Source organism: Chiroxiphia lanceolata, chromosome 3, assembly GCF_009829145.1.
Source record: "Chiroxiphia lanceolata isolate bChiLan1 chromosome 3, bChiLan1.pri, whole genome shotgun sequence".
In the NCBI taxonomy this organism is placed as follows: Eukaryota; Metazoa; Chordata; class Aves; order Passeriformes; family Pipridae; genus Chiroxiphia; species Chiroxiphia lanceolata.
Genome location: NC_045639.1, coordinates 9385161 through 9412551, shown reverse-complemented (window position 1 = coordinate 9412551; position 27391 = coordinate 9385161). Strand labels below are relative to the sequence as shown.

At 43.2% G+C, this 27391-nt stretch overlaps 2 protein-coding genes across 2 annotated transcripts; one reads left to right on the top strand and one right to left on the bottom strand.

Moving 5' to 3' along the window:
• On the bottom strand, nucleotides 1-20592 carry DHX57 (DExH-box helicase 57). The gene is made up of 24 exons (XM_032683548.1): nucleotides 20507-20592; nucleotides 19056-19291; nucleotides 17548-17700; nucleotides 17104-17268; nucleotides 15584-16392; nucleotides 14104-14300; nucleotides 13841-13962; nucleotides 13396-13591; nucleotides 12572-12696; nucleotides 11347-11480; nucleotides 10029-10083; nucleotides 9070-9272; nucleotides 7942-8058; nucleotides 7486-7582; nucleotides 6063-6236; nucleotides 5296-5496; nucleotides 4231-4507; nucleotides 3578-3673; nucleotides 3395-3478; nucleotides 3120-3257; nucleotides 2605-2679; nucleotides 2057-2191; nucleotides 970-1170; nucleotides 1-870 (listed from the first exon to the last, which is right to left on the bottom strand). The coding sequence occupies exons 2-24, from the start codon at nucleotides 19280-19282 to the stop codon at nucleotides 727-729; spliced, it is 4125 nt and encodes a 1374-aa protein (XP_032539439.1). The 5' UTR covers nucleotides 19283-19291; nucleotides 20507-20592; the 3' UTR covers nucleotides 1-726.
• A 2911-nt stretch (nucleotides 20593-23503) lies between these two features.
• MORN2 (MORN repeat containing 2) lies at nucleotides 23504-25774 on the top strand. Its single transcript, XM_032684582.1, is given in 4 exon segments — nucleotides 23504-23749; nucleotides 23752-23821; nucleotides 25647-25673; nucleotides 25675-25774. Coding segments are annotated over 4 exon segments (261 nt in total). The 5' UTR covers nucleotides 23504-23685.
• The last annotated feature ends 1617 nt before the right edge of the window (nucleotides 25775-27391 follow it).

Sequence of the window (27391 nt, the reverse complement as noted above, 5' to 3'; positions counted from 1 at the left end):
CATCCAAGAATTCATTTTTAATGCACTACAGCAGTCCCTTCTCAGCTGTTTTAGTTCTTCCCAGTGCAGCAGAGGCTGGAACAGCCTTTCAGGGAAAATGTCCACACTCTCCTGCAGTTTTACTTTGTCACCAGAACAGCCTGCACTGATCCAACACTGCACTCCAACTGATCCACTCCAGTCTCTCATCAGAAGACACCGTCTAAATTTCAGAACCTCTTGACACGAATCAAAAGGTGCTCATTTGTATGATGGCTTTGGGTTGAACCATGAGCAAATGAACCCTGGTCAGCCCAAAGTGACTGCCTCAGTAAAGTCATGGTCAAAATGCAGGAGTGAGTTTAAACCAATTTGGGAGTAGCTTATTATGTCACATGCTGCCTCCAGACATCAAAAAAACCCAGCTGGATAGCAGGTATTTTTGTGACCAGAAAACACTACTGCCAGGGTATAGTCCCAGGAGAAAACATTTTTCTTACTTGGAGGTTTCTACTCCTCTGGGGAGATTTGCTGTTTTCCCATTTCCCAGAGTGTACTGTAAGCCACCTTACTTCCAACAAGCGAGCAAACAAAGGGGAAAAAAAAAGAACCAAAAAAACTGTCAACAGTACAGTCGCCATCCTGTTTTTCCAGAGATTAATGCCATGTTTTGGACCAATAAATATATCAAGACATGGATGTTACTTGGCCTGTAACAGTCTTTAGAGAAAGCTGTTCTGATTGATGTCACTGTGTGGTCACAAGCTTTACAATCATCCCGATGATCCGAGATCCACGGGGGCACATGCACAAATCCATGCTGGGATTCTTGATTTTATCCTGCAGCAGCTGGTCTAGTTCACAGCGCAGCTCTTTCACCAGCTCAGCCACCTGATACAGTAAAACACAGAGGGAAGTGTAAGGCTCAGGACATTCCAAACACCAGCACAGCTCTGCAGCGCTCCCAGGATTATCCCTTCTTTTCCTTACCTGGTGAGATGCAGCCACAAACCGTATCCACCCGTCATCGAGGGAAATGACAAACTCCCCCTTCTGCAGCTGCATGTGCACCTGCCCGCCCCCAAGCAGCACCAGCGGGTACACGGACACCATGCTGCAGTCCCGGATGAACACGCGGCTCGTCTTGATCTTCTCGTGGTACACCAGGTAGGGGCTCTCAAAGTGCCTGGTCTGGAACACACACACCACAGCCTCGTTAAAGGGATGCATCTCTTCCTGCCTGCTCAGGTCCTGCCTCTCCTACAGCTGCAAAGTGCAACAAATGTGCCTAAAATGCACCCACATGACTAACAGACTCTCTCTGACCCATAAGAGCTGCCAATAACTTCACCAGTTACCCCATGCTCCTTACAGCGAGCACATGAGAAATCAGCTAATTCACCAGTGTTGCCTCAAGGCCCCAAGTTCTCCACTTCATGCGAAGGACATTCTCATGTGTGCATCTGTTACGCTCTTTCACAGCAAAAGTGACAAACAGTTCAAAGCCTTTATAACCCACTAATGACTGAAAACCCACTTTTTTTAAGATAAGTAACTTATATCCTGGAAAAGCAACGAATCATCAAACATGGAGACAGACTTCATGAGCCAAATATTACCACGTCATGGCAAAGAGAGAGAGCTTTTATCTAAGTATTAGCTATTAAGCTGGAAATTAAATTAACTTTAGAACTTGAGGACTCAAAGAAAGAAACCAGAGTATGTCCCTGAATTATTTAACAATAGATAATCACTACTGAGGAGAAGCCAGGACAGCATTGCAGCTGAAACTTTTTTGCATTCAGCTCTGCAGATGCAGCTTTAGAAAAGCTGAACAGGGATCTGCTGCATCCCTAGTTCCACTCCAGAGGCTGGAGTTTAATTGTGTGCCCAAGAAGACACTCTTAACTCAGGAACACACCATTATTTGCAATCCTAACACAGGACTGTTCAATCATTAAGATCTTTTATTTTAAACAGCAGTAGGGATCCTCACTGCAATCTTAAATACTCAAGCAAAGATGATTTCTTTTATTAAGAAAAAGAGTATGCTTTGCAGGAAAAAAAGAATCCTGACCTGATAATTCACAGATGAAGGATGAATGTGAACATAACCATCGTTTTTGGTAACAAACTTCAGCTCTTCTGCTTTTGGTTGCATTTTGACTGCTCCTGTACTGGTCTTCTGGTATTTACCCTCTGGCTTTTTTACCTGTATGGTAAGAAAAAAAGTTATAAACATCTGCTGCACCAGAAAGCCTTTTAACCTTATGTTTTAAATTTTTTAAAAACAGAAATTCTGTAGTAGTAACATGCCAAGTCACTACACTCCAGGTGCTGTCTAACCCTGACTGTTTGTTTGTGACCTCAGCCTTCTAAAAAGCTGTAATTTAACATAGCTTCTTAACATTTGCTGCTGGCTTCTGTGAGACACTACAGTCAGCCTGTGGGAACAGCAGGGGTCTCAAACAGTACAAACTGGGGCTCTGCTGCCTGTCTCTAACACTAGGTTAGAGCAAGGTTTGGCAACCTAAGCCAGGCTCAAAACGACCACAATGAGTCTAGATTGAAAGCAGGCCACGTGGATATGAGAGCAGAAGGAAATATGAAAAAGCATTCTCTTACCTGGACAACGTTGGGATACAGAGCAGCACACAACATAGCTGAGATCAGCTTGAAGTTCTCTGCATTTGAATTTGCCTGTGAAATCAATGCATGCACTAGGTATTCTACAGTTCAATGTATAAAGATAAAACCCTGCTCCAGGAATGACTGAATTCCTGAAACTGGTTGACTTTTACAGCTGCACTGCTGTGCTCTGTAGAGGAGGACAAGTCAGTGCTCCTGAGGTCTCAGGCTACACGTGGGCTCTGTTCCCACCACTATCAATGGAGCAAACTGGCCACCACTAACCTGATGCAGTTAGTGCTGAACCGAACTGCTCTCTGCCATCTGGCTACAAAGCAGCTTGCAGCCAAGAGAAAGCAAGCACAAGTTGTCCCAATGCACAGTGATATTCTACAGCTACCAAAGCCATATCACCCTGATCATCATGTACCCCCAGGACATCTCTGGCCCCAGAGGTAGCACTTTCTGAAGACTGTACACATGAAAAACTGCACTGAAATGCTGTGAGTTACCTCTTCTCCTGTGGCATCCAACACACCATCGCCTCCTTGAGACCACTTCTTCTCAATGTCCCTGGCTCTTAATCCTTCCTTCACAAACCCAATGTCAGAAAGCAGCTCTGCAAACTGCCGCTTCAGACTGGCAATTTCCTACAAACAGACAAAGGGCTGATATGTGGTGGCTGCCACACCGAGCAGGGAGAGTCTGCCCTATCACTTACTTCTGTCACTAGGACTCTGCCAGTGTCTCAGCCAGTCCCTGTGAAAGGCCTCAAACACTGCCTTACCTGAAGAACTCTTCCTGACAAAAAATTCTCCCTGCAGTAGTTGTAGCTTGCTTGAGAGCCCTCTTTGATACTTAAACGCCATCCCTAATTGAGAGGATGAGAGGAAACCTTTAATAAAATATTTCCGCTTGAATTTCAAACATATCACAAACCCCCAAGAGAGGCGACAGAATTTTATCTCACCTTATAGGCCTGGAGAAGAGCCAGGTAGTCGCTGTTTCCTACTGCAAACTCCAACTTCTTTTTGTTTGCTTCTTCCCTTTTATCCCATGGTGACACCTAGACAGGCAGTAACAGATTGTGTGTGTTCTTCCCCTCATCACTTAGGAAGTCACTCTAGAGCTACATGGCACATTATCTTTGGTATTTTCACAGCAGCTCACGGGTCAGAATGCAAATTTTCTCCATGCAAAACAGGAAATATGAGGCATTCAAAAAGCCAAAGTGACAGTGAGCACACAAACTGAGATCCAAACTGAACTCTGCATTCACAGCTCAGACATGTCAGCTCCATCATTATCATTACTGCTTCCTAACTTATATTACCACTAATTTTCAATTTTTACACCAAATTTTGACAAAATGTCTGCACTTCTTAGTTAAAAACGAAAACTAATATTCACTCTGTTTCTACTGCACACACAACATAAATACCATTCTTGTTGCCACCGCATGGTTTTGAACTTCTGCTGGACCATTTTAACAAGCACTGCATTGACACACAGACAGTGTAGGCTAAAAAGAACTAAAATACTCACTGCAGTGTAGTATGCTGCAAGTTACAACAGCATTTTGCTGCTGCACAAAAACACAGTGCTTTGGTTAAGAATACTTACAAAAGGGGACTTAAAGGCCAGGCTGGCAGCGATCGTTAATGCGGGATCCAGGCAGCGGAAGATGGTGCCAAACAGCATCAGCTTCCCAATCCTGACATCAACAGGCAGCGAAGCTAAGTGATATCCCAGAGGGGTGAGCTTTTCATCTGGAGTTAACGCTCCCAAGTCTTGTAGTCGCACCTTTGATGCTTGCAGAGACTCGGTTCTAGGGGGCTCGATTAGTCTTGATAGAACAGAGTGAAGACTCTGTGCAGAAAACATCTCCAGGATCTTAATTCTTAGGGGGGGGGGGGAATTGAAAAGAAAAAACAAAGAAAGAAAAAAAGCAGCTTAGTTCCATATACAGGATAAAAAAGCAAAGTTTTGTAAAAGTTTTGTAAAAACAAAACAAAAAAACCCCAAAGAAAACGTGCTTCAAAGCACATGCTCCCTAGAAGAGGGCCTGTAAGACATATTTGAAGTCAGGGAGCAATGTGGAATGAGCCTGTAAGAACAGATTTCTATGTAGCACACTAGGGTTTAAAATAAAGTTTTTACTGTTCAAATATAATTTGTGCTGTTTTGTTTCCTTTTAGTACTAAGGGGTGCACAGTGTGCAGCGGGGATAGGGAGGCCTCTTCATTTAACATCTGCATGATGGTGGTGCTTGATGCAGGTTGTAGCTTTACTGCACTGTGCTGCACAGAAACACTGCAAGAGTTCACAGCAGAAAGGCACAAACATCTGTGATAGGTCTGGGGTACAGGAATGCAACTGTCTTCTCTGAGATTAGAGATCTAAGAGACATTATTTTTTCCTAGGGTGAGGTGAGAGATAGGGAACTTGGAGAATTGGTGGAGGGTGCAATTAGAGTGGGGCTCTGGATGCAGAGGCAGTGTGACAGTAGGATCAAAGCAACCACTCAACAGAGACTCAGATCTACAAAGCATTTTTCTGGGTTTTGTGATGTGAGAAAACACCGAGGAGTCAAAACAACTCGATAATGTCATTCCAAGTGCTCCCTGCAGTAAAGTAAGGACATTTTTCACACTGGCTTTTTCAAGAAATACAGGGACAACAGCTCACCTTAGACAGAGCTGCTCCAAAGGCACTCTTTGTATTTCTGGTAACTGTTGTTTTACAAGTTGATGGTTGTAGTGGTGGCTACTGAAAAGATGAAAGCAGACACCTGAGGCTACACGGCCTGCTCGCCCTTTCCTCTGTAGGGCATTGGCCTTGGACACAAATGTATCTTCCAGACTTTCCATTCCTTTGCCTGGGTCATATCTGCAGGAGAGCAAGAAACAGACTTATATTCATAGAACCATAGAATGGTTTGGGTTGGAAGGGACCTTAAAGATTATTCAATTCCAACCCCACCTGTCCTGTGCAGGGACACTTTCTACTAGATCAGGTTGCTCAGAGCCCTGTCCAACCTGGCCTTGAACACTTTCAGAAATGGGGTAGCCACAACTTCTCTGGAAAACTTTTTCCTGTGCCTCACTACAGTAAAGAATTTCTTCCTAATATCCAATCTAAACCTGCCCTCTTTCAATTTGAAGTCATTACCCCTTGTCCTATCACAACCTGCCCTTGTAAAAAGTGAGTGTTCATGAGTGCAGAGTGAACAGGCTGGAGGTTAAGCAGGCAGATGCTGCCAACTTCTCTATGGATACAATTCCCACCCCTGCACTTGGATCTGAGTTTAGACTGGCTTTCTCCACTTTGTAGCAGCTTTCTGCAGACCAAGTTTCCTTCAAGTTTTTCCCAGCTCTTTGGAAAACTAAAGTATACAGCTCAAGGCATATAACAGCTTCCCAGTTCACAAAACACTAAGGAATGGATTCCAGTACCTTTTCTCTTTCATTTTTCCAGAATCAATCACATAGACCACGTCATCAATGGTGACAGATGTTTCTGCAATGTTTGTAGAGATAATGATTTTGGTAACCCCCGCAGGAGGCCTGAGGAACACAGATTGCTGTTCTTCACTAGACAGTGAAGAGTGAAGCGGATAAACAACACACCTGGAAGGACAATATGACAACATGGTCAGTGCCTTTGTCTCTAGCCTTTTCCCTCTTGGGAACAATTTGCCTGCACACACTATTGCCTCACTAGACACTGCCCACAGCCATTCAAAGCAATATAAAACCACAAACCTCTCTGCCATAGCACCTTTAAGACACAGAATCATAGAATCGGTGAGGTTGGAAAAGACTCTTAAAATCATCCAATCATTAACGCAACACGGCCAAGTCCACCACTAAACCATGTCCCTCAGTGCCACATCTACATAGCTTTTAAATATATCTAGGGATGGTGAATCCCTGGGCTGTTTGTTCCAAGGCCTGACCACCCTTTCCATAAACAAATGTTCCAATCTAAACCTTCCCCAGCACAACTTAAAGCCATTTCCTCTGGTCCTATCACTTGTTACCTGAGAGAAGAGCCAACCCCCACCTGGCTACAACCTCCTTTCAGGTAGTTGTAGAGAGTGATTAAGGTCTCCCCGAGCCTTCCTTTCTCCAGGCTAAACACCCCCTCAGCTGCTCCTCATCAGAGTTATGCTCCAAACCTTCATCAGTTCTGTTGCTGTTCTCTGGACACGCTCCAGGACCTCAATGTCTTTCTTGTAGTGAGGGGCCCAAAACTGAAGCCAGGATTTGAGGTGAGGCCTCACTAGTGCTGATCACTGCCCTGGTCCTGCTGGCCACGCTATTGATGACAGGTTTTCTAAGGGATTGTGGAGTTTATTCTGAGACCTGTCACTTCTGTAGAGTTGAGCAAATATTCTGTCTCTTTTGAAGAGTCTAAAATCTGCCATTTTTAATGTCAGACTGAAAGAAGTCAGTCCAGCTAACCTGGCCATGGACATCTGTGTAAAAACCGTTTAGTCAAGGATATATAATTACTTCTCGATGTAACAATCTGAGGCCAAATAAAACCACAACTGAATGTATCCCAGTAAACATTCTGAAACAGAACAAGGGCTGAGATGAAGTTTCAACACCCCGTTGGATCATGCAGAGCACAAAATGGAAAACACTCATCACTAGGGTCTCCAAGTACTTCAACAACTAACCTTCCTGAGCTGAGGACGAAAAACAAAAGAAGCAAGCCAATAAGATAGCAGAAAAGGAATTACCCTGATTGGACTTAACTCACACACATTTAATAACCTTTATTTATCCCTGGATAAAGGCAGGCTTTGTGTAGGAAACGACTCTTTATTTATGGGTAAAAACTGATAGTTTTGGAGATTTTCTGCCTTACCTCTTGCTGTGCCTGTTATTAAAAAGAGCATTAGTCTGAAGCTGCTCATAAAGCATCTTGATTTCTGCTAGACCAGGCAAAAATATCAAAACAGCACCTATATATGTAGATTAAAAAAAAAATTAATCACTAAACAGAAAGGACAGCATGATATTTTATTAATGTGCAGAAGGCCCAAGTCAAAACTCCAGCTCTCTTTTGCAACTGTTGTACCACAAAAAGCACACAGGCCGTAACAGTCCCTCACAAAAGACTTTCCAAAGTAGACAATTCTCTCACTTTCCCCATCCCATGTATAGCAGGACCTTTGTTACTCAACTAGAAATTTATTTTTTTTTTCCAAAATAATCGGTAGCTACAGAAACCCTGCATGCAAATCATTAGCTTTGGGCTGTCTGCAAGTGCACAGCTTCCAAGAATCTCCTTTTGTTTATCTCCCAGGGACAATGAAATTACCTGGTGGGTATGAATGTCTGCCGGCAACTATCCATTCCAGCAAGGCTTCAATTAACTCCAGATTAACTTTGTCCAAGTCCATGAGAGACATTGTTTTCAACACTGCCTTGTTAACCCCTGGGGAAAAAGAAATAAAACACCCAGTAAATCTATCTCTTGTAAAAAACAAGATGCACTGAACCAGTGTGGCTGCACAACCAGGCACAGCTCAGTTTAAACAGCACCTGTCTTAGGCCAGACAGAGGTAGCTCCACAGTGACTCAATGTGTCACGTTTTCCTTTCCATGCTTTCCTGTTTCAGTCCTTTATTTCTTTCCTCATGCTTACTGGGGCTCAGACCTGTCCTGGGCACAGCCTAGACCAGGATTCATCTACCACCAGAATGACATACACACATACCAGGGGTAAGAGGAGCCAAAGCACTTCATATGTCTGCTTACAGATAAGATACCCCAGGACTACCTTCTCCAGTTCTCTCTTCTCCCTTCCAACGTTTCTTACACCAACTCACAACAACACCCAAATTCCCTTACTCTTCTGAGATGTTACTGTCCAGCAGGAATCTGAAGCTTTTAAGTAATGGCTCTCCCTCAGTACCACTGTGGAGCTCATCATAAGGGTGTGCAGGGATGAACTCTTCAGGACTAAGCAAGAGGAAGATTTTGATGATGGCAGAGTGCACAGTTCATGGAAATATCTGCCTCTCTGATTAACTCATTCACAGGGTGACTGAATTTCTCAAAGAAGGTTTGCCATGATGAAGTGACCTCCTTGAAGTGGGCAGATATATGCCGTGCTCTAAGTAAAACTACTTCAGCAAGAACAGATACAGAGGAGCAAGTGGAATTAACAAGGCATCTGAAAAGGGATGGAAAGAGACAGCAGCTGAAAACTGTCCATTTTCAGATGCTAAGAACTGGTTTCAGCCAAAATGCTTGCTCTAGTTTAAGAGAACAATGAGTTCTCTTTTATTTTTTTAAAGTGGCAGGAAGTTTCTCATCTAGAACTTCACAACTACAAAACTCTGAATTATATATAAGCATTCAATTTACAGTATTATATGCTAACATACCATGTTGTCTAGCAAATGTTATTGTGCCAATTTATTGAATATAAGAAGGAGCTCACCTTTATATCGTGTAAGGAGCTGCTTCAGAGTTAATTTTTGGTCTGGGTCTGAATCTCTGACAACGGTGTCCGTGCCTTCCAGAAGGCCAGCACGTCTCAAGTCCTCCTCTACTTCTTCAAATGCCGTCCTTTTGTGTCTCCCATTCTGTTTGCTTTCTTGCTTTGCCTTCCGCCTGTAGGGACTACAGTCCTCTAAAACATACCTGGACAGCAGGAGAACATTTGGTGGTGTGGAAAGAAGCCTAACAGTCTCCTTCTAATAATTAACTACAGAGATAGGGCATCAAAAATATTTATTTATAAGTCTGAGAGGAACTTTGTATAAGCAGGTTGCAAAACCATAGATAATGTCAAGGTCAAGGTGTCCTTTTATATGGGGATGTTAGTCTATTAAAAGCTGTGATGTGAAAGACTAGGACTGCAAACTTGATCGTGACAGCTAGGTGGGCTTAGTGCTGCTCAGAGCAACAGAACAGCTGATCAGTTTATCTAGAATATCTCAACTGCTGTGACTCTCCAGCAACCAAAAATGGTAAAAGGCATCTGCAACCTGAGTTGCAAAGTAGGGTTTACAAAAGGTAATTGTTTGGTATCCTACATTTCTCACCTTTAGTGCTTAAATCTACATTCAGATTTCTTTTGCCTGTCAATATCTAATCATCACTGAAACAAGTAGAGCACAAGCACCAACAAAGTATTCTTAGCAAAGCTCACCTTTTCTTGAGTACTAATGCAGTATCTAATGCAGAAAGGCTTGTTTTTGCATGAGATCCTAGACCCCACTGCAGTACAAAAGGTATGGCTTAAAGTCAGTGCTTCAGTAGAACTCTAAGACTGCAGGTGATGGGCGAGATTTGAGAGGATTTGCTTTTTAAATATATGCACAGAACTACTCAGTCTCAAGGTCAATAGTGCAACCTCAAAGGCCAAATACATCCGAGGATGTATGAATTTCATACCTTGTCATTGCAATCACATCTTCCAGAAAAAACTGATCCACAGGAAATGTTCGACCTGAAAGGAAACATGAGAATAAATCTATCTACATGCCACACAATATAGAGAAAAGAGGAAAAAGACCAAAGATTATGATATCATTTTATACAGGTTATTATGACATACACTGGCTTCACAGCTCTCACCTACACTGCACCCTTCAACACAATTTCTGATCAGGACAAACAGTGGGTGTCCTCCAAGCATGGTTTGGAGTTCTTATGGACATCACAAGCAGCGTGGCCAGTAAGACAAGGGAGGTGACTCTGTCCCTCTGCTCTGCCCTTGTGAGACCCCACCTGAAGTGCTGCACTCAGCTCTGGGGTTCCCATCACAGGAACAACATTGACCTGTTGGAATGGGTCCAGAGGAGGCCATGAAGGTGACTAGAGGGATGCAACACCTCTTCTGTGAGGAAAGGCTGAGAGAATAGGGATTGTTCACCCTGGAAAAAAGAAGTCTCCAGGGTGGCCTTTCAGTACCTAAAGGGGGCCCACAAGAGAGCTGGAGAGGGACTTTTGACAAGGGCATGTAGAGATAGAACAAGCTGTAATGGCTTTAAACGGTAAGAAAGTAGCTTTAGATTGGATATTAGGATGAAACTCTTTCTTGTGAGGTTGGTGAGACACAAGAGTTTGCCCAGAGTAGCCCTGAGTGTTCCATCCCTGGACTTGTTCAAGGCTAGGTTGGATGGGGCTTGAAGCAATCTGGTCTAGTGAAAGGGTGTCCCTGCCCATGGCAGGAAGGTGAGACCTTCCAAGTCCCTTCCATCTCAAACCACTTGAGGTTTCTATGGTAACAGGCACAATGCACTTACACAGACAGAAGGGCTGATACACTTATGGGAACACATCCATGAGGCTACAGATTCCTGTCTTGGCCCATGTAATAACTTAGCAATTTAAAAGGCACATTTGGCTAAACTTGTACACATCCAGCTGGATCCTCTCACTGATCCTGTTTTCACAAGGATACAGAAGAGTCTTCAGCTGTGGTGAAACTAGCCCAGGGAACCATGGTTCTTGTCTTTTGGGGAGGGAAATTCCTCTGGTATACAGACAACACAAAAATATATCCATTTCCAAGTCCTTTCTCTCCTAAATATCATCAGTCTTTCCTCCTAAGCCTTTGGAATCATATTTCTTGTGTCCATCCTCATCTTGCCACTTTGCATAATAGCCCCTTGCACTTGAGTTGAGAAACACTTTGCAAAAAGAAATACTGAAAACAAATTTCTAAAGCAATGAATGTGATAAGATAATAAAAATGAATGGTTTTCACCTGGTATGTTAATAATTGGACAGGAGTGAAAGTATTGAGAAAAAAGCTCTGCATTCAGGGTGGCACTCATGAGTATAATGCGCAGGTCTGGCCTCTGAACCATTATATCCTTCAAGACCAGCAGCAAGAAGTCACTGCAGAAAACAAGCAAAAATACATATAAATTTCTTCAGTGTTAACTTTCAGAGTCTCTATTTTTCTCCCTATTCTGTCCACCTTCCTGGTGTCTTCAATAGTACAGCAATACCACCACAGAAGCATGAACTTCTCAGAAGGGAAGGCAATCTCAATCTGACTCTTTTTGGTTGTCCCTTACTAGAGTGTCAAGATTACTTAGCAAATTCATCTAAGCAACAAAAAGCCTTATAAATTACTTACACTAATGACAGTGCAAGAACATTAGATAAGAACAGATGAGTCCTTTTTGCTCCTCTTCTTCACTGGGAGAATAATTCAAACTTACCCACTCTTCCCTACTCACTGTATTCTTCCCTATATATTTACAGCTTTTGTGGCATTCCTGGAAGACTGGCTTATAGTGATTTTAGAATTCTTGAGAGACACAAGCTTTTTTATGAGGCTACAATATCATCTGAGCTGTAGAGTAATGAGTCACAGACAAAGCCTCCTGGAAACCCACTGTACTGCAATGTTTCTCAAGGAAAATGTCAAAGAAAAGGATCCTTGCCACTTAATTTACAGAGATACTGACAGAAATTATCTTTTGCCTGTCACCAGGAGGTAAGCAGGGAAAAACTGCAGGAGCCCAGAGCAGGATAGGATGAGACTATCTAGAACCAGTAAAATCCATAGACTGGAAGAAAATGTGAGCACTTGTTGCTTGCAGGTGCTCTGCTGAAGCCTACATCAGGAGAAAAAACTCCCCAAAGGGCATGTGAAGAATTACGGTATTTGATAAAAGCCGAAACAAGGGAAGTATAAGAAACAGACAGTTCTGGTTAAAAAGTCACTTAACCCTCCAGGCCCATCCAAAATGTCTTTTCAACACCATTGCAATGTAACAGCACATTGAAGGCATAGCAATTTGAGAGAGATATGCTTTCTTGCAAGCTGTGCAACATAATTTCCTACTGCCCAAGCACAGGAACCTAAAACGAGACTCCTTCCACCATCCCACATTACTGCCACAGGATCAGTTACTTGTACCTTAGTCACCTTTATCCTTCCTTTCTTTGTTTTGCTTACAGAATAAGAGATTATTTACCTTTCTTCTGTTCTTTCGTGAACTTCATCAACAATAACATGTGTGACTCCCTGCAAAGTCAGATCTCCTTCCAGCCTTCTCAACAGCACACCAGTAGTGCAGTACAAGAGTCTGGTAGCTGAGGACTTGAAGGGTAAGACAAAACATTCAGTTGACTCTGGGCAAATCAACATAGTGCAAAAAGAATGTGTGTTGCTGTAAAGCATTTGGTTTCAGCTGAGATGGGCTGATGGATTTTAAGTTCGTGACTGAAACTGAGAACACCTGCTTCTTACCAAAGGGCATTGCTATTTATCAAAAAATCTGAACCGTTTTTCCTGTGGATATTGTTTTCTGATAAACAATCAGATCTCTGGTCCTATAAAGATCCAGTGAATCTCTTTTTTAGCATACTTCTTGGAAAAAGAATCAGCTGCAATGCAGACAAAACTTCTTCCAAGACAAAAGTTTGAATTCAACCACCCCTTCTGACTGACTGTAGCTGTACCCTTGGGAGACAAATGGAAACAACACCAGGCAGAAAAGAAGCCGGTAGCCTTCCTAAGGACAGCAGTATTACTCATACTCTCAAACCCCATCACCTCTCTCAACAGAAAGCAAAACCACAAGACATAGGACTGCACTCTCATTCTGCAAAGTGAACTGTGCAACTTGAGATGAAACAAAATATAGAATATGGTTCATAATATAGTGTAAAATATAGATGATACAAACTTGCTTATCTCAGTACATGGTAGGTACAGGGCAGAGATTCTGGACACTAGAGAAGCACTAAGCACATTTTAATAGAACTAAATGAAAACCAACAAGCAAAGCATACATACCTTTACACTTTCTAGACGGATCTGATATCCAACAGTGAGTCCAATCCTTTCTGTTCTTTCTTTGGCTACACGTTCAGCAACAGAAATGGCAGAGATCCTGCGAGGCTGAGTGCAGATGATGTTTGCAACTCTGCTTGGAGATCCTTGCAATGAAGCATCCAAAATAAACTGAGGAATCTGAGTGGTTTTGCCACATCTGCACAACAAAATCAGGAATTAAAAACCTCACAAATCCAACACCTTTATCCATGTAAATTAAGGTGACTGCATTCCACTTGATATTTGCTTTGCTTTTCTAGCGTGATCCGTCACATGAAGTTCACCTAGGACTCCTGTCACTCGTGACAGATGGACCACCACCCTAACTTCTCCAGGACATGGATATGTATTTCACATTCTTCTGTCTGTGTTTTGATATATAAAGTCTGTGCAATCACACTCTTACCCTGTCATGCCACTCACAACAAGAACTTGGTGGCTCTTCAGCAAATCCAGAATGTTTTCTCTCTCTTGCCATGCAGGGAGCTTCTGTCTTTCATACAGCATGGACTGGAAGTGCCTAGAAGACTGATGCACAAAAACAGACAGCACAGCAGTAAGAACACCACTGGAGTGGAATAGAATCATTTGAAACAGCAGCTTATGCCTAAAATATTCATTTCTCTAAAGCAAGCAAGAAAAAAAGACATTATGTTCTGCACGTTATACCTTTCTCTGCCGAAACTGTGTACAGAGTTTAACATTTTCGTTATACAGAGACTTCGCCTGCACATCGTACTTTTTGGAAAGCTTTTTCTTGAGGTTCACGTAACTCTCATTCTCCACAACAACTTGTTCAGGCTCTTCTTCCTCCTCCTCCTCCTCCTCCGCCACTGCCTCTTCTTGAGGCTGTGACACTGTTGAGGCTTGAGACAGAGAGTGTACAGTTAAGTATTCTTATTACTAAGGAACAGGACCTCATCAGCAATGCAGAGAAGAGACACACGTTCCATCAGCATTCTCAACAAAGAACCTTGGTAGACTGGACCTGAGGGCCTGCAGGACTGTTTTTGACAAGCACTTAGTTCAACACTACCGGCAAACCTCACCTCACCTCATCAAACCACAACTTCTCCAGCCCCATCCCACCCGTCACTACCTCTGCATCAGCTGTACTGTCAACACCATGGTCTGGATGGCCACACGGTGAACCAGAATGGGAACTTGGTTTGCCTTCCTGAAGGTTTTTCATGTGTCTCAGCTCACCTCTTCAATCCAACCCACAACCACTTCTATGGAGCACAAGACTTTGATGGCAGCACCAGCGTAAAAGCTGCTGCCAAGTACTTCTAAACCAAAGCTGGAACTGAACTAGGCACTTTGGTGCCCAGTGCCTATGAACTGAAGTGGGATTTGCTCAGACTGTCAGCCAGCCCTTAAAATTCTAAGGCTACATTTATCTATGCAAGCTATTTTATAGCATAAGGAAGATTTTATAACTAACAAAATTATTTGGAATCTCTGATTTCAATTTCCGGAACACAGCTGTCATTCTGCAGAGCTGTTAAAGAAATTGAATAATTTGTTTTACTGTAACAAAAACATAAGCCTTCACTACTCTAAAATGTAATGCAGATGTTCTAGAAAACTCTGTTGAAGAAAGCTTGGCTTAAATAAAACAGTTTTGGAATTGAGAGCTTGAAAGTCAGCCTGCCATAAGTGACAGCCTCAGCTCTCCTCATGTGAAATCAACATAGTTGCTCTTGCATACATAAAAAGGATGACCTTGTGCAACATTCACTTAGCCTTAAATCCACCTTTATAAAGTTAAATTTTGAGGACGCAATTTTAAGTAATTTTAAAAAAAAAGTTTCTGAATTGATGAGTAGCAGATGCACCAAAGTTTTGCAAACAACACTCCCCCTTCCCTTTCAAGTCTCTGGCCCATTTTGGTGAGCTCACACTGTATCTCTCCATGCCATTTCATGGATTGTGTGGGAATGGGCATCATGCACTCTGCCAAACCAAACTCATTAGCTCTGTGCTCCTTTAACTCAGTTCTGGCCAGCACAAAACCCCTTTGCTGCACCTTGATTATGGAAGGGACTTCCTGAGGGCTCTACCCTGTCTCTCTCTGTTTTTCTTTTTTTCCTTTTAAATCTTTCTGACTGTTCTTAGCCCAGAAACCACAGAAGGAGATTTGGTGTACCTTCAGACAGTTGATTTGAACCAGGTGTACTCTCTGTCTGTAGCTTTACAGGAGGTGTTGCCAGCAGGGACACAAGAGGAACACTGTACTTGTGCTGAGTATTGCCAAGTAACTCACTTATTTCCTGTTCATCTTCTAAGCAAGTCACTAAGGTATATACCACTGGTTCATGAGACTCTGCAGCTACCAAGGCCTTTCCAAAGAGGAATTCAGCAATGTGTAAACGACAAGCAAGAGGCAGATTCTCATCAGTGGAATAAAATGCCACAAGAGGTGCTTGAAGAGGATATTTGTTTTCTTCAGGAAATCTTACTTCAAGTTCATATATGGGACCATCATTATGTCTGAGATGAGCATCATCTACAGAGTCCTTGGATGGTTTTAGTGGATGGTTTGGAGGGAATTCATGTGCAAATCTACATTTCGAACCAAACCTGCAGCCTCCTTGGAGATAAAATTTACATATTTCCTTTGAAGTCGGTTTTGCTGTGTCCCTCCTACAACCACCCTTTTGTTTAGATTTGCTGAGTCTGTTTGCTAGGTACTCCAATTCCAAACTAAAAGTCCAAACGTGATTTTTAATTCTTTCTACAAATTTTTCTCCATAGATTGACCGGAGGGCAAAAGCTTCTTCTTGTCTCTGTTCTAAACATTCTTCTTGACTGGCTTCAGCAGCTGCTGCAGAAACCTGCATCTTCTCTCCATATCTTTCGGTAAAGCACTGCAATAGCAAATACTCCAACGATGCCCCAATATTACCATTGCAGGATCTCAGCACTGTCCTACAACGCTCACAGTCAAAACCATACCTGCACCAAAACAGAGACAACATGGTAACAAGAAACTTTCATGAAGCAAAATAACTACACATCTGCTTGATCAGGCTGAAAGTGAGGAAGCATGTATGGCAGGAGATACTATCACTACCATTAGGGGAAAAACACACCAAATATTTATGCTCTTTTAAATGACAGAATGGCAGGCAGCAATTTGGTGTCTGTAAATGCCAGTCTGTGGTTTGTAAGATGACAAATTAGTTTATGTGGCAACTATCTCACACCTCAGAATGTAGCACACAATACTCACAGGATTAGATTTCCCCATTGAACTAAATAAATTAAACCCTTCAGAAAAAGCTGCCACACATAAATACTCTCAAAGAAAGCAAAAATAAATAGTCATGTCTGAGCAAAATGGGTGAAGAACACTTACAAGGTTTCCCCCTACCTGGGAGAAACACATATATAAAAGCAATGCTCCCTGAGCTTTCCTAATGTCTGTTCCATTGCCTTGGAGAAAGAATTTAAAACATCACTGAAAAAGGCTGGAATGATTATTTTAATAAAATCATTATGTTAAATTCACCTAGCTGAGGATTAGATTCACAGGAGATACAAACTCACCAGTTCTGCACATAGACCTCCCCAGAGTCAAGAGGAAGCCCAAGACCCGAGGGTTTACAGTATTGAGGCTAGTGATTTAACTCTTTGGGATACAAATTACTCACTAAAAAGCATCACCTGGAGAGTTTGTGCACAGCAAATGAAGACACTTCATTTTCTACAACTCTGTGCTCAGCTGGCTCAGCAGACAACCTTGGTATTACTTCAGAAAGTTCCTGTTCTGTTGACCAGCACTGTTCATCATCAAGGTAATCAGGTTCATCATCATCTTCACCAGCTACACTGATAAAAAGAGTTATCAAATTAAAATGAAACAAAATTATACTGTTGAGTAGACACAAAACTCTGCCTCTGCAGTTTTAAATTCCTCATTTAAATGGAAGATTTGGCTACCCCTTTCCCAGAGTTAATATTGTAGAAAAACAAAGCAGACTCAAAACTGTAGGATTTGAGATAAAATTAAAAGTTAAGGTAAAAAATACTCTTTTCATTTCTAACAGTATGCCTGCTAAAGCATGTTCATCTACAAGAGCTGGAAGTAGTGCTTCCATTTAAACTAACTCTGATTCAGGAGCCAGCTCCTGCCCTTGAAGCTCTTGAAGAAGTTCTTTCACTCTTCTCTGATTCTCTGATGTCATGTGTATGGTCTGCAGAGGCATTCTTGCTTCAGGTCTCTGTTTCATTTGTCCTCCTCTTCTGGCAGGGGCACTTGATCTAAAAATTAAAATAGGACACAACCATGAGTTATTTGCCTGGCTCAAATGATTCTGACTGAATTGGGATGTGTTAAGGCCCAATCCTGTAATTCAAAACAAGAAAACCAAAATAAGACAAGTCCATCACCTAAGGATTATTCAGCCAGGTTGAATCACCTCTTACATGACCAGGATTTGTGTGTCTGTATCTGCATACACGCACACATATTGTAATCTATGTCTAATTCAAAGTGATTTACTAAATACTTTGCTAGGTAAAGCTGTTCTCAGACTACAATACAACATATTTCTGACATGTTTCTAAGACAGATTGGTCAGAACACACACAGGATACTAAACTAATTCCAAACTGCTTATTTTCTATGGCCCAGCTTCTGCTTTGTATACACGACAATGAATATCCTATGTTTATTAGTGTTTTCTGACCAAAAGTGTTCTGAAATTATGACCTAAGAAGAAAATCAGAGGTTCTAATCTTTAAAAAGTGTCCTAGTTAGAACAGCTGGGACCAGTTCATCACAGGATGGGTGTAACCCAAAACTGTGTATTCTATAGCCTTCCATGCCATTTCCCAGAAACTGTTATCAACAGACCATTTACACCATCTGCCCAGAATAGCCTGACTCTTCAGGCTATAAACTAGGTGTTAAGAGGCCTGTGAGACAGGAGGATGCTCTTGTCCTCACACCCTTTGTGGAGCTCCCCGCCCTGATGGAAGTGCTGGGCATTCCTGCCCGAACTAGAGGACATGTCATCTTGGAGTCTTGGAACTTTTTTAACCACTCATGGGATCCAGAGGAAGACTGCAGACCATCACTCTCGACTGGACTGCAATCACCACTCTTGACCAGACTGCAACAGCACTCTCACCAACAGGTTTTCCCCTTTCCTTTTACTTTGGACTCAGGGGGGCAAAGAACACCACTCTGTTCATGCCCCAGGTGCTGGGTTATACAGTTGGGTTTTGTGGGTTAAAACCAATTGTTTGTCTGTATAATTGTACTTATTGTATTATTTTATTAAATTGTTATTCTGACTTATAATCTCTCTTTTGAGCTGAGTTCATTTCCCCTGCTGGTTTACCTTTAAATCAGCACAAAAACTAAAACAGTTTCCTAGCTATAAAATTTATAAGGTATTAATCAAAACAAGACATGTAAAAAGTGCTTCATACTGAAACAACTTCATCACCCTTTCACTCTTCTCTATATTCAAGGATGTCCGAAAACCACCCCCAAATGTCTATGCATCCCACCATCCAAAAAAGTATCCCAAATGTCCCAAAGTATCCCAAACAATCCTGAAGTATCCCAGACATCTCTATGCCAATCCCCCCCAAATTAAAAGAAATACCTGGATTCCAGCCTTGGTTCCTCGAAGAGGCAAAAATCATCTCCATCATCCCAAATTTTGGCTGAACATTTCCTATTTCCACCAAGCTGAGGCTTGTTTGAACGGCCACTGCTGCCTCCTCCTCTTCCACTGCCTCCTCTTCCACTGCCTCCTCTCCCTCCTCCTCCTCCTCCCCCTCTTCCTCCTCCTCTGTTGGGCTTTCCTCTTTTCCTCACTGCTGAACTCATGTTCTCTTGCTGAAGAAGGGGAAAAAATAGCTCTTAGTTATGAGGATGATTTAGCACATTGCATATGTCCAAGCACATATTATTTGTTTGTCTATGCGACAAGAGAAGACACCCTCTCATTAACCCACAGTTAATGATCCGTATGTGGGTGTGTCTGTATGCACCTGGAGCAAGGAACACTATTCTAAAACATTGTTCAGTAAGTTCTGTGGCTTTAGAAAACAAAAGTAATATTCCTCACAGCTATTCAGCCAAAGCCTGCAGGTCTGACAAAACTGTCTGGCCTCAGACCCTCTGGGATGAGCTACCAGCAGTGCTGCTAGCCTGGGGCTCAGTTCTGCCACTCTGATGGAGTTTTCAAGGACACCGAAGCCCACAGGAAAAACCTTAAGGGGAATTTCGGGGAGAGAAAGCAGCCTCTGAGCTGTCAGTTTTCAACTCAGGAGTTTGCAGGGTTGAGAGTAAAAGGGGGAAGGGGAGCATTAGCTGAAACACAATGTTTTTTTCATGTTAACTCATATCAAACTCCTGATCATCTCCTCCTGCAGAGAGCTGCTCAGACTAGCTGAGCGCTCTGTGAAGCCTGGTCAGGGACTTATCTTGGAAAACAGAACCCCTCCTCTTCTCAAAGCAGCATCTTCCCAGCGCTCACACAAGCCCATTAGCACTGAGCAGCTGTCAGGGACAGAATGGCCCAACATTATGCTCCAACTGCACATTCCTGCTAATGGAAAGCTATTGCAGGGCAGGTGAGCAGCCGCGGGCAGCCTGTCAGGAGCTTATCACCTGGATCTTTGCACTGGCACCTCCAGAGTCGGGACAAGAACGGCCATGCACAGGTAACAGCCCAAACGAGGGCTTGGAGCAGCGGCAGCGGTTTGGGCTTAGAAAGCAGCAAACTCCCCTTTTTGTGGCCGCTCTCCTCACTGGAGCTCCGCCGGGGCCGGACAGGAGCTCACAGACAAGCCGACCCCGCTGGGAGCAGCCCGCAGTAAGTGAGGGAGGCGAAGAGGGCGAGCAGAGCAGGCGCCCCAGGGGCCGCTGTCACACGGGGTCTGCCTCGCTCTCCCCAAGACCCATCCCCTGCCCACTCACACACGCACCCGCCTCCCCTCAGCCTCTCTCGCAGACCCGCCGCGCACCCCCTTCCTCTCCACCCCCGCTCCCCGCGGAGCCGTGACTCCCTCCGGGGCTCCACCGCCCCCTTCCCCGCCCCGCTCTCACCTCCCCGCCCGGCACCGGCACCCGCAGGGATCCCTGACCCGGATCCGCCGCGTTTCCCTTCCGGGCCGCGGCCGCGCCCGCCCCGCTCCTCCCCGTGGGCAGGGCCGAGGGCTCCTAAGAAAGAAGGAGCACTCGAGCGCGGACAGTGAGAATTGTGTGCGGCATTGGGCTGCTGTGCGTTTTGTTGCCTTAGAGGAGCGCGGAGAAAAAAAAACTCCAGGCCAATTTAGTGTATGAGATAAAATAAAGAGAGTAGGTCCTTTAATCTCAGGCCTGAGGCCCAGGGAATACACATGACGCGCACTCGCCCAGACAGTGGTTCTGTGACTTTATAATAAGGTCCATCCAGTCCCCGATTTATCCACCCCCGGTTCTGCCCCGTTCTGCCCGCCGACACGCCCCTCCGGGAATCGGGTCTGTGGGTGTGTGGGACCCCTTCTTCCTCATCTTCATCTTCTTCGCAGCACGCACAGTCCCTGGGAGTTCCTCCAAAGTTCTGGGCTTGAAGGTCGCTGTGTCTGTGTGATACCTTCTGATCCAGGGCTTTTCTACAATTCTACCTTAAAAAAAGACCTAAACACGTTAACGGAATTTAGAGGGATTGATATGAAATGGGGGTAACAGGGTTGGGTATGTGTAAATATTATGCTACAGGGTAAGGGATGTAATACAGCTACATTAAAATCTACATTTACTACTTCTAAAATCTACAAAAGTTAAAAAATCCAAAAAACTCTGAGGCATCAGTTGGAATATATATATGTATATATGTGTGTGTGTGTACATATATATATATGTATATATATGTATACATATATGTGTGTATGTATATGTATACTTGAATTTCAGCCAGCAGCTGTAACAGTGACACTGGCTGTAGTGGTTTTTTAAAGTACCTTTCATATTCCCAAATAAAGACAAATATGGCAGTTGAAAATCTTGGCAGGTGCTCATTGCACCGACCCACAAGTCCTATGAGGAGCGGCTGAGGGAGCTGGGGGTGTTCAGCCTGGAGAAAAGGAGGCTCAGGGGAGACCTTACCACTCTCTAAGACTCCCTTGAAAGGAGGTTGTAGCCAGGCGGGGGTTGGTCTATTTCCCCAGGTAACAAGTGACAGGACCAGAGGAAATGGCCTGAAGTTTGTGACAGGGAAGGCTTAGATTGGGTATTGGAAAATATTTCTCACGGAAAGGGTGGTCAGGCTTTGGAACAGGCTACCCAGGGCAGTGGTAGAATCACATCTCTGGAAGTGTTGAAAAACCATGTAGATGTGGCACTTTCAGGACATGGGTTAGCAGTGGGCCTGGCAGTGTTGAGTTAATGGCTGGACTCAGTGATCTTAGTGGTCTTCTCCAACCTTAACTCCAAAACTGAGTATATGGGATCAAAAGGGAGGAAGGCTATACCAGCTTCAGAGTGAGGGTGATGTAAGTGACAAGAGACTCCAAAGCTGTGTTGCTGAGGGGGGGAGGCCCCTCTGCAGATCCCCTACACACAGAGGGTAACCCAGGATAGCTGCTCTGTAGCACATCCCATCGGGTCTTGAGTAATACCTCCATGGAAGGAGAATCCACAACTCCTCCAGGCAACCTGTACCAAGTTGGAGTTTAAAGCAAAAATCCTACCAGAAAAAAAAAAATATTCTGCACTGTTTGGCTGTATAAGAACCACCACACCCTGCAACCCAGACACACATCAGCTGCCCTGAGGCTGTTTCCTCAGGGTCCTCCTGCAGATGGCCACAGCCACTGCCCTGATGGTCCACTGGGATCTGCTCTGTCCCAGGCCAGCTCCCCACCACCTCCACAACAGGGCTCAGTGGCGAAAAAATGGTTCATAAAACTGCTGCTGGTTCACAGTCTGTGCCCAGCCAAAGGTGCCTGTTCCATGGGCCCATCTCTGGGAACAGCCTGTCCACAGGAGATGGAGAGTCAGGTCTGAGAAACAGCTCTGTGCAACAGAAAAAATGCATTGCATGATCTCCTGGGTTTTTGCCTCTCGGTGCTCTCTGTCTTGAAGTGAAAATACTTGTCTTCCATCACTCTTGTTTTCTAGAGGGAACTGCAAAAGGACACCTGAGTGTGTCCTCAGTGCCTCACAACGGGGCCAGTGCAAACTATGTGTGTCAGCAGCTGGAAAAAACGACAAAGTAGTTTTAAGTATTCCTTCATTTTAAGTTCCTCTGTGTTTGGAATATCATTATATCCACCCTTAAAAAGACACAGAAGGGAAAGTCATAACCCAAAAAGGATCAGATGAATGCTGCAGACTCTTTTTCCACCTGGGCATCTTGTCACAGCCCAGTCTGAAGATTTGACACATCTAGAGTCTTCAGGTGTCCTCCAGCCTCCCGAGGCTCCTGCAAACACACCAGTCATTGCTGGGAGGCAGGTCCCAATGAAACATCTGGGCAGTGTGGTGTTGGTGGTGGCCAACACATACACCCACCGTGAAAGCCCTGCCTGAATGGGCTGTGCACGCAGAGTGGGCTCTCCTGCATATGTACATACACCACACATATATCCCACAAGGAAATGGGAGCTCTAGTCATCAACACTACACTGTTGTGTGGCTGCCCTTGGTTCTCAGTTCCCCAGGAATTACTGAGGAAGAATAGGAAAATTGCTTATTTTGTTGACACTGTAGAGGAAACAGTCCTTGAAACGATACAAATAGTGGTCTGTGACTTACTGGATCTAGTCTGGCCTTTTTTTCAGTCTCTTACAAAATATTGGTGCAACAGTGAGAATTAAGATTATGGCACAGAAGTGCTTCACAGCACAGATTCAAATCCCCAGGCGTGGCTTAGTGGCCTAGGCTGACAAATGAAAGGTTACTCTGCCTCGATCCACAGAAGAAATTCTGAAAAATTTAATTAAACCCCTCAGGCTGTCAGGGTAAAGGAGTTATATGAGGTTCCATGCTGCATAGATTGTTAAGATCCCATGAGACTACAGCAGAGGAGGGGTTTATTGGACACTATGGCCAGCCCCAAACTTCTAAGCTCTTACCTAAATTCCTGTAAAAGCAGAAAAACAGGTATATCTGCAAAGTCACTTTCCCCTGCTTTATCATATCTGTGTGTGATAGCAGACTCCAAGGCAGCAGTGGGAAAGGAATTGTAATGAAAGGAAATAATAATGTAAGCATAAATATTAACAATTTTCTTCATCTCTCAAATGCAGATTAATGGTGCTGGAAGGCTAGAACATCCTTCTGGAGCAGTTTACGAAGGGGAATTCAGACGTTTCACAGGGCTGGAACCTGCAAATTTCCAAATGGAGCAAAGTACCTTGGCCTGTTCAATGAAAACAAGTATGTTTGAAATGGAAGAGTTGTGTAAACTTTTCTATTAGTTTTGATTTTATAAGTAATGTCCAAATAAAATTCACCCCACGTGGGAGTAGGTTTCTTTTGCTACCAGTGAAACTTGCACTGGATACTTGAGATTGCTTATCCCAGTTGTGTCCATCTCATGAGATCAGTCCAAAGTATGTATTTCATTTCCAGTCACAAGTTTTCAAGTTGGCTATTTCACCCACCCACTTTTTGTTACCAGGTCTCTGGGCTCAGGCAGAGTTCAAAGAAATAGAACAGTTCAGACGTCTTTCAGAGCTGTTGTTTCAAGCTGTTTGCATTGTCTGCCTGTCAAATTTGCTAGGTTTAAGTTTAATTTTTCTTTAAGTACTTCCCCCAGTCCAGTATCTGAAATAAATCTAAAATGTGTATTTGTTAATGTTTGGCCTTTCCTCAAAAAAAAAACCCAACAAAGCTCCATCTCACCCTCCTGACCAAAAATAATAGTCACAATAGTACTAGCATGATGACCAATTCTAAGTTGTCAAACTCTAAATGAAATATGTGTTATAGAATGTACCTGGATACAAAATAGAAACTTGTATGGCAAACTCTAATGTTTGGGGGAAAAATTTATTTCAATACTTTAGAACATATTGAGTTAATTTATACCTCTATTAAAATGGCATGTTAAAATCTGCTACAGAGTGTCTATCTTTTCCTTATGTATTAAATGACAGACATGGATTCTGTGTGAAGTTAAATCTGTGAGTATTCATCACTTCAGCAGTAGATCACATGGAGCTTCACAGGCATTTTGTCTCAAAAATCTTAGGGTGATACCAGTACTCTCCTGTGAGAGGCCAGCACAATGCTTGTCACTAGTAGCTGATCTGTAGAGAAAACCATCTGGTTCTGATTTGAACTTCTGATGTCAAGTAACTACAATGCTGACGTAGGCATGGCCTTGGTAACAGAGATCCAATCTTTGCCAGCCCCTTCTGTTTTCACCAGGGAATGAAAACTTCTCCTTTTGACACTGGTTTGTGACTGTTAATACGTGTCACAAACACGAGTCCCTGACAGCCCAAACTATTGCAAACTATTTTGCCAAGTTTCAGGATTGCTACTTTCCACTTACACAAAATAGGTAGCAGTTCACCAGTTCACTGTGGCTTTCATGAGAGAACCACAGCAACTTGTTGCAACTGCCAGATGCCTTCATTTTTTAAGTCAAACAAGTCTCCAGTAACTGATTTTAAAAGTTATTTTCCCCTCAATTGCAAGGGATGATGATGCATAGACAATTCTTCTTTATACCAGTTTTCCAGGTATAATGATGAGCTTGATCACAGCTTCCAAAGATCAGCAGAAATATGTGGTTTGTGAGGACTGACATCACATGGCAGTTACCTTTTTCCCCACAGGAGGCTGTAAATCCTTGCACCTTACCAAAACAGTGCATAGCAGGATGGGAAAAGCATGAAAGTATGGATTTTTACAGGAAGATCATACAGTAACTGGCTGCATACATCAGCCATACATCAGTCAGGATAAATTTAATAGGACTTAATCCCTGTTAACTTCAAATCATGACTGTTTTTTCCTGCAGAGGATGCATGCTGAGAAGACGTTAGTATACATCCAGTTTTGCAAAGAAGGGAATATGTTCCTTGGATGAATAACCAGCATGCTTTGTAGGTCAAAACTTTTACAGGCTACAACGTTGGAGAAAGTTAAGGCAGGTACTTAACACTACCCTGGGAAGCTTCTGATTCCTGACCACATCAGCTGCCAGAGCAAGAGTCTGCATTCTCAAGAGGCTGGATTTCTGTCAATACAGTATGGAAGGTGAAGGAGAATTTTAAGATGAAAATGGAGTGGAGTGGCACACTTCATGGCTCTGCAGCAGTGGGACTGAAGCAGAAGTTGAAAATGCAGCTGTTTGGTACAGACAGCAGCATGGGTTAAAGGCAACTCTCTGGGCTCAACAGCTGTGGCCAGTTTTCAACAGACATTGATTTCTTCATGTCTTAATTAAAAATGACCTCTGAGCATGCACGCTAATAGCAGATAAAACTATTTTCTTTTCAGACTGATCAACTGAAGTCTCTTAAGTCTTTAAAGAAATGAAGTTGAGTAGGGCGAATTCATAAGTGCAGCAGTCGGTGACTAGAATTTCCTATTGGAAAAGTCTTAAGCAATCTAAGTAGAAAAATCTATTTGTGTTTTTGTTTGCATTTGGTCATCAATGTCTCTACACTATGAATCTAAGTACTTTGCTTTATAAAAGAGAAAAGCTGCTTTCTAGTTAAAAACAAAACAAAACAAAACACAACATGCCAGTGCTGTCAGGAAAAAATGCGTTGAGTCTTTGCTTGCCAGATATTTAATTGAGTTTTAGTAAATACCACTCCTTGCCTCCATTTGAAGACACAATGTACAAGTGCTGTTCCTTCAGATCTGCCTTTAAATACACAGCTAATTTTGCTAGGATTCAGAAACATCTTGGGCCCTGTGGTTTATTAGCAAAATGAAAAACGAGCACATTATCAGCAAATAGACATACTGGGCCATCTGAAACAAAGCAGCTCATGGATCACTTGGCAATATAATGTCTTACAGCCCTTCTTCTTAAAATGCCTGTAAGAAAATCCATATTTGAATTGTTTTGTTCATAGATTCATCTAAATGTTCTTATTTATTAAAAACAAACCCTTCCTAGCTTGAACTGTTTGTTGAATTCATGGGTATCTTTGACCCAACAAAAATGCACTTTCTGGCAAACTCCTTCAGAATTATAATTTATTTTGTTCAATTTTGTTGTGTTTTGCTTCTGAAATAGCCAGCTCCAAAAAAAGAAACACTGTGTCCTCTGTCCCTAGTCCTTGACTTCAGAGGTAGCAGCGTCTTCCACAGAGCTTCTGTTAATTTAGGAGCTTGTCCTTTCAGCTCATTTGCTAAGGCTCCACATTTATCTGTGCTGCACAGCAATTATACTGATTTAGTCTGTGCAGTTTTACATTTCAGGTTTTCTGCCTGAAGGGTATATTTGAAGTAGATCTTTGTCTTTCAGGGAGAAATTACTTTGCCCTTTGTTACTGTGCCTCCTCCTTTATGTCTCCATGTTCTTACCCTTCAGAGCAGCTCACGGGACTGGTTCAAACATTTCCTTGACACATTTCCCTGACACCTGGCCTTGGATTACTTGCATTCTCCACATGCTTTCTTGATGCTCTTTGGAGCAAAAAGCCCTCCAGTAAAGGGCTGATCCTCCTAAGTGAAGAAATGGAGCAGGTGTGGAGGGCTGTTGCTCCCCACCCTCCAAAACCTTATTTGTTTTTACTCAAAGTGCTGGTGATTCTGCTCCCCTGCCTGGCTACTTTGGCAATCTTGCTCTTGGCCCCTGAGCCCTCTTGGCCCTGGCATCCCTAGCAAGGCCATGCCTGGTAAGAGACGGTGTCAGAGAAAGTAGGGAGGAGCTGGTCCCATTTCCCTGTCGCCGTCAACGGGAGGTTGTCTTGTTTGGGTGCTACAGGAGGTACTTAAGATCCCCCGAGCTTGGCAAAGTAGCACAGACCACATCAG